The sequence below is a fragment of the Atta colombica genome, unplaced genomic scaffold (assembly GCF_001594045.1).
Source record: "Atta colombica isolate Treedump-2 unplaced genomic scaffold, Acol1.0 scaffold228, whole genome shotgun sequence".
Taxonomy (NCBI): Eukaryota; Metazoa; Arthropoda; class Insecta; order Hymenoptera; family Formicidae; genus Atta; species Atta colombica.
Window position 1 is genome coordinate 648,888 of NW_017259325.1, and position 7,740 is coordinate 656,627.

Here is a 7,740-nt window from a genome sequence, read left to right on the forward strand (position 1 = left end):
TTACGTTAAACACATAAAGTAATTAATTTTGAAGAAAAATATAACATGCACATCTCATAAAAAGATGTTATGGTGTAGAGATTTTAAGATGGAAACGAAAAAGCGTAAAGAAAAATCACCAATTAATCGGTGAAAGTTTTTCAATATACATTGTGACTTCACATGAAGGAGTACAAATTTGTAAATTACGTAATATTGTAGTTTTCAGTAGACAATTTGTCCCAAATACTTTTGGTGAAACTGTGAAACGAACATTTTATATGATCTTATTGTGGATCAACTATGGTTTAATATTTTCTTGCGCGTTTGCGAGATAATTATTTTCTACATATGAATTTTACATAAATTTCTTTTTGTTGTGAAAGGTGCAATATGAAAAAACATATAACGATGCAGTAGTAATAGTATGAAATATATAAAATATTCAATAAATTGCAGAGAATTGCAATTATCGAAAAACTAAATATTTATTTAAAATTTATTTAAAAAACTAAATATTTATTTAAAAAATAAGAAAAGATGTGAGTAAAAACATAGGATAATCTTGTTTTATTACTTACGTTTTTATGAAAAATTCATCCAAAAAGGAATGTACTTTGTTCTAAGTACAGTTTTGTGTGTGTGTGTGTGTGTGCGCGTGCGCGCGCGCATATATTGCACACACGCGCGCACATACATACGCGCGCGCACACACGCACACGCGCGCACACACACACACACACACACGCGCGCGCGCGCGCGTATATAAACAAGATGTATCTGAAATAACACCCACTAATTATATAGTGTTATTCCTAGTAAAAAACTGAGTCGAAAAGTCTTCTACTATTTTGTAATTTTCGGAATTTATATTTTCTTTTAATTACCCAATGAGCAAAATATTTAAAATCGACGTAGAACAACTTTAAGATATCTTTAAGAGTTCGTTGAGAAAATTTAAAATGTTTCACAAAGAAAACACTGAAAGATATCTTAAAATTGTTATCTTATACATCGATTTTATCCGTTTATTCGACAATCTTTAGAAATTATTATCTCTAATTATTAACTATTGCAAAAATTGCAAAATGGAGGATTAGTTTTTTTTTATTAAGAATAGCACTATATGATTAGGCATTATTTTAGATACACTCTGTATATTTAAAGAGTTAAAATGTTACATTGTGAGCTTCTGCAGAAAAATTCATATTTTAATGTTAATACATTTATGATAATTGTGTATTATTATTTCGAAAAATCAGTTTCAAATAATTTAAGATAATCAACAATAGTATTGACTCGATATTATATGATATTCATGCTATTATACATCGCGTAGAGATTATTTAAAGTTAATGTAGTTTCACCTAATTAACTATATATAAATATCAATATATAAAAAAGTTAATGTAATTTCACCTAATTAACTATATAAATATCAATATATAATCAAATAGATTCATTTGTTTTACATTTCAGTCACACATTATATTTTTATATTATGAATTTTTATATTATGAATAGCACTCACATTTCTCACATTATTTATAATGTGATAAAAATGTGTATCTCGAATAAACATGCAACATTGTGAATTTTTTTTTGTTTGACGTTAAAAACCGTTAATGATTTTATTGCATTTATATTGATACTATAATTTATAGAAATTTATCAAGAATATATTGTGCATAAAAAAACAACAGTTTTAATGATGTATAATCGCGCATATTTGTACAATCTTATATAATCAATTTGATTGAATTTATTTTCATTCAAACAATCTTTTTATAACAATTTTTTTATAATAATGATTTGAAAATAAGATCATTATGTTACGTACACATAGCACTCTTTAATCACGAAATTTATATTCTTATTGTTTCTTGATATGTTAATTTGTTATTTTCCTGTGATTCGATCAAGATTACACCAACACTTTGTCACTGCCCGATAGGTATAAATTATTACTTGGAATAATTATTCCATAATTGTCATAATTATCCAAGTATATTTCCACACGCAAGAAAAATTGTAGAATTATTAATGTATCGAATTGATCGTATTAGTTTTATCATCAAAACTTCAATAAGAATTCCGTTACCGCCAAAATGTTACCGGAAGGATCCTCTGAATACTGAAAGTTTACCGGGTGACGCGACGACAGTCGAGTGTCCGCTGTGAAGTCGGTAATAATAGTCGGAAGAACGGCACAGTACTGCACCGATATACCTCCATCCATTTCACTCTCACTATCTTTGTCGTTCTCATTTGTGCCTAGTCTTCATCTTATCCTTCTTAAAGCTCCCAGCCGGACTCTGGCAGTGAAAGTATTCTCTTCCTGTTGTTATATACACGCATCTACCTACCTATCTACTTACCTATCTACCTACCCACCTATCCATCTTAACCAGCAACAGTGTAGTAACCGTATGGCATTCGCATGTCTTACTTCATGTACACTCATAAAAAAAATGATATAGTCTCATGAAGATTGGAAGATGACCGGGTTTCGTTCAAATCAGCAAAAACGGAATTTTTAGTACTCATTTTGATTTAATTATACCATTAATGATAATTTTATACCACGTGTACCATTTCGAAAAAAAGGCGCTGCTGACATAAAATTCAAAATAGAAGAAAAAAAAATATATCAGAAATTAATACGATTGAATTTGTACTATTTTGTACTGTCAAAAATTCGATATTATGTCATTTTCCAGAAAACAATGACACATAATATCTAATTTAATTTTTAATATTTAAGCTGACAGGACTAAAAAAACACAAGGTCAAAAATTAATACAACTGATTTTGTATTAATTTTGTACCATTGAAAGTAAGTTAATACATATTACATTTTTTTCTTCTTAAAATGACAATTAGTATACTTATAATTTATGAGGCATTCCACATCAAACTGGGCATGTTTGAAACATTATTTTATTTTTTTTTAATTTGCTAACATACCTATTCAGATAAAAATATGAGACACGTTTCGCGAAAAAATTTTGAGGTTTTTTTTTATGAAGTTATTGACATTCGTAAATTGTATAAATTTATAAAAAAACATCAATGTAAAAATTTTAAGTATATACTAATAGTCATTTTAAGGAGAAAACATGTAAAATATTAATTTACTTTCAATGATATAAATTAATACAAATTTAGTTATATTAATTTTTGCCCTTGTGTTGTTTTTTTTCGTCCTGGCAGCTTAAATATCAAATTAGCAGTGCTGTTTTCTTGAAAATGACACATAATATAGAATTGTTTACGATTAAATTTGTACTATTTTGTATTTGGCTATACACGGTATAAAATTATCATTAATGGTACAATTTAGTACAAAATGAGTACTAAAAATTCCGATAAGTCCGATTTGATTCTGTTGTTTTGGTTCTGCTAGCTTTATGGAGCTTAATATAACGAAATAATATGCGTTTTCTCATGAGTGCATTATAATTTTGTTGCGACAATAAATCAGTTTCTTCTAGTTGTACCTTTCCGCATTTTTCGTTAACGAAGTAAAATGGGTTTAAACATCTTTCGAGAAAAGAAAAAAAAACCGCATGAAGTGTCGCATGAAGTATTGCTGTGGGAGGAGCAAGCAATTGAGATATTAATAAATGGAACATGGCAAAATTAGCGATAGAAATAGTGGGCGATTTGAAACTCTAGATAGATTTAAACTCTAGATGTGTCACGTGCTAAACAAGTAGATTAACTCAAAATGTCGTGTGCTTAATACGACATACAGTCTCGTTTTTCCAAAAGTTTGGATCTTTATAGCAATAAAAAATATTATTCAGTACAAGTATTCAATTAAAGATCATACATTCCAAACCATGTAATGTGTTTCTCAGAAACATACCTTCTTTTCTTCGTCTACATCTTTCTTTTATTAGTTGTTACTTTACGCAAGCTATTTTCGTGCAAAGTTAACAGACTAAAGTCTGATATAAATACAATGACAGTCGATCTCACTTTCACTCTCTTGATAATCCACCTCTTTTCGCATACATATACTGAATAATATTACGTATATATTCGAATACAAAGAAAGAAAGATCCACATAATATATTGGAATACTGATATGATATAACAGAGACATCTAGAAAACAATATGATGCAAAGATGAAATTTCAAATATATACGGATAGTCGAAAAAGCGGGAATAATATCAATTAATTTGGAATGGCATTGCTTCGTTGAATTGCTATATTCGTTCTGTAAGATGCGTTAACAGATAAGATGAGGAAGCGGAAATAGAAAGTAAAAATATGCGCAAATATGCGCTTCGCTACGCGCGACTTTTGGCACGTGATATTATATAAAATTACATCCGCCCACTTGCGATTTGAAAGTCGTCATGTACTTGTATATCGGAAATATAGTAATAATCGAGGAAATGCACTTTTAGTAAGTGCTTGTTACTGATTGAATACATAGAATTTAATGCAATTTATGTGTATAAGGAATCCTTATCGAAATTTACACTAAAATATTGATAAATGATTTATTATTATATATATGGAGGAGGAGTATTACATATTGTGATATACAAAAATAAATACAGGATATTGATTGATAATATAATCGATGTTTAATGGAATAAATTAATATTTTAACATTATTTTACATAGAATGGCATCGCCATTAAAATTTCTAGTTTCTTGACTTTGAAACATTCAATGTTTCTGATATTAATATATGTAGTACATACTTCGATACATACTTATTACATTCTTTCAACATACACAAAACTCTCTCTCTCTCTCTCTCTCTCTCTCCCCCCACATGAGTTATTTATTTATTAATACTTATACTTAAATTTGTAATGAGAGAGTCTTTTAGACATTATATTTGACAATATCTCAAAAACATTAATTTTTCGTTATAATGTGTCTTTATATCGATTACTGATTTTTATTTAAAATATTATGCGAATCTTGACAGACAGAGATTTTTTTATCGAGTTTTCGTAAAAAAATGATGAAAATTGTACGTGAACCATGCGAAAAATGACAATTAGATATCTAAAAAAACTGATAATTGTAAAATATATATGATGTGTTATAAAAAGGAAAAAAGAAAGTTTAGAAGAAATAGAAAACTAGTAATTTTTGTATAATTGGCATTTTAGTTATATCTGAATATGACGACGAGATGATGTACAACGTATAATTCCAAAATCCCAATTTTATTCATCGTCTCTGTCTGGTATTTCCCTTTCCCTTCACTCGCCAATCCTCCTTGATAATGTCACTGGCCTTCTCACCGATCATAATAATTGGCCCGTTCGTATTGCCGCTGACAATGGTAGGCATTATGGAAGCATCGGCGACCCTGAGTCCCTTCACTCCGTAAACTTTTAATCGCGGATCCACAACAGCTTTGGAATCGCTCCGTGGTCCCATTTTGCAGGTACTCGTTGGGTGATAAATTGTGAAGGTGAAGTGTCGTATGGCGCACTCCCAATATTCATATGTATCAAACGGATATATGTGACAGCCCGGCATACGAATCGTGTGAGGTCTCGAGCCGAATCTCTGAAATGCGCTGGTGTTGGATACTCGCATCGCCAATCTGATCCCTTCCACGAGAACATCTATGTCCTCCTTATGCGTAAAATAGTTGGGATTAATGTCCGGATGAACTAAGGGATTTCTGCTCTTCAATCTGATCCAACCTGTGCTCTTGGGTCGCAACAGAAGTGGCAAAATCGACCAAGTCTCGACATTGTGCAAGGGTTTGTACATGATATTGTACACACGATCTCTCAGACCGAGAATCTGTTTTATTTGTTCGCTGTCGGAGTTGATGGAACTTGGCGCAAAGTGAAACTGTATATCCGGATAATCGCCGGACTTGTCAGCGTATTTAGTATTAAGAAAAGCTAATGCCTCGATTCCTGGGGTAGTCATGGGTCCTTGTTCCTTTACGATGTACTCATACATCACCGAGAAAGTTTGAAATCGATCTCTTATTAAAGTGATCGATTCGTTCACTAAGAAAGTCAGTCCACCAAGGCCTACGTGATCTTGAAGATTATCCCCGACTCGTAAGTCTGATATCACAGGTATACCAAATTCAGTCAAGTGCTCGCTGGGACCGATTCCGGACAACATGAGTAATTGAGGCGAATTAATCGCGCCGGCGGATAAGATAACTTCTCTTCTACATCTTACAATTCGTTGTTTGCCGTCGCGAAGAAATTCTACACCTGTTGCTCTTTTCTCGGCGTTGAAGAGCACCCTTAAAACCTGAGCATGCATTGCAATATGCAGATTTGGTCTATTCTTAATTGGTCGTAGGAAGGCCTTTGCTGTCGAGCATCGACTGCCACGTCGAATCGTTGCTTGCATCAACATAAAGCCACTTTGATTGAATCCGTTTATGTCATGATTTTCATAGCCCATTTCTTGACCAGCCTGCAAAAAAGCGATCGCCAGAGGAGTTCTCCAAGGCGGTTCTTGCACCGTCAGGTAACCTCCTGTCTTATGGTAAGGTGTTCTTGCTAAATACGGATTACGATTGTCCTCGGATTTGAGGAAATAAGGAAGCACTTCCTCATAGCTCCATCCCGTGTTACCCAATCGAGCCCAATTATCGTAATCGTGCCTATAAGCAATCTCTCTTTAATCGTTTGATTGTCTTTAACTTACTAACGTGACAGTCTTAGCAATAAAAGTGGAATAAATATACTTGCCTATTACCACGAACATAAATCATAGCATTGAGAACACTGCTTCCTCCGAGAACTTTTCCGCGGGGCCAGTTACATTTGTCGCCTATCATGGCGAGACAATAGGCGGATATACTAGGTGGTGAAGTCTGATACTTCCAATCGAATTCTGTCAGCTGATTATAGCTGACAAGTAGGGGAACATCCGAAATTTCGTTCTCATCACCGCCAGCTTCTAAAAGTAGCACCGTCCAATTAGGTACTTCCGATAATCTCGAGGCCACCACAGCACCCGCGCTGCCACCTCCAATCACTATGAAGTCATACATTCGTAGTAGCTGAAATCGCATCGTGATTTGTTATATAATTCAAATATGGTACCAAATATACGTAGAATTATACAACTATACAGAAGAATTAGAAAACAAAACATAACATAATATAAATATAGTTAAGTGTATTTGAGAATGTATTAATATTAGACATTCGTTCAATTACCAGAAGGGTGATTTGAACTGCTAGAGTGATGTAGTAATAAGCATATTTACAAAGTTGACTAAACTATTATTTAGTAAATGAATGTAAATGTAACGTAAATGTAATATTTATAAAGTTAACTAAATTATTAATATTATTGGTAGTAAACGACGTAATTGTATCAATTAAAATAATTTTATAAATTTGATGAAATAAATCTACAATACAATAGATTGATTTTAATATTTAATTAAACTATTCTATAAAGTAATAAGAATTCAATAAGTTATTAATGGTACTTCACTTTGATTTAGAGCAAGGAAGCGTTTTGTGGAGCTATTAACACATGACGCATATATTCGTAAGAAATTCGACATTCATCTGTATAAAACGGGGATGGTCAAACTATTTTCATACACTTCTCACCATATCATGGGGATCATTTTTTTCAAGGCGATTACTAATCAATCAATTTATATAATAGAAAGTTTTAATTTTACAAAGTAATGGGATCAAATAAATTTAATAAATTATCTTATTAGAGAGAGAGAGAGAGAGAGAGAGAGAGAGAGAGAGAGAGAGAGAGAGAGAGAGAGAG

At 32.0% G+C, this 7,740-nt stretch overlaps 2 protein-coding genes across 5 annotated transcripts in view; one reads left to right on the forward strand and one right to left on the reverse strand.

Moving 5' to 3' along the window:
- LOC108688308 (flotillin-2) overlaps positions 1-7,740 on the forward strand; it is a 110,877-nt gene that overhangs the window by 32,785 nt on the left and 70,352 nt on the right. The window lies entirely within an intron of this gene.
- Positions 5,185-7,740, reverse strand: part of LOC108688306 (glucose dehydrogenase [FAD, quinone]) — a 3,838-nt gene continuing 1,282 nt past the window's right edge. The window contains exons 2-3 of the mRNA XM_018194498.1: positions 6,690-7,003; positions 5,185-6,601 (exon numbers count right to left, since the gene is read on the reverse strand). Coding sequence (XP_018049987.1) covers positions 5,185-6,601; positions 6,690-7,003 — 1,731 coding nt within the window. The remainder of the gene's footprint in view (positions 6,602-6,689; positions 7,004-7,740) is intronic.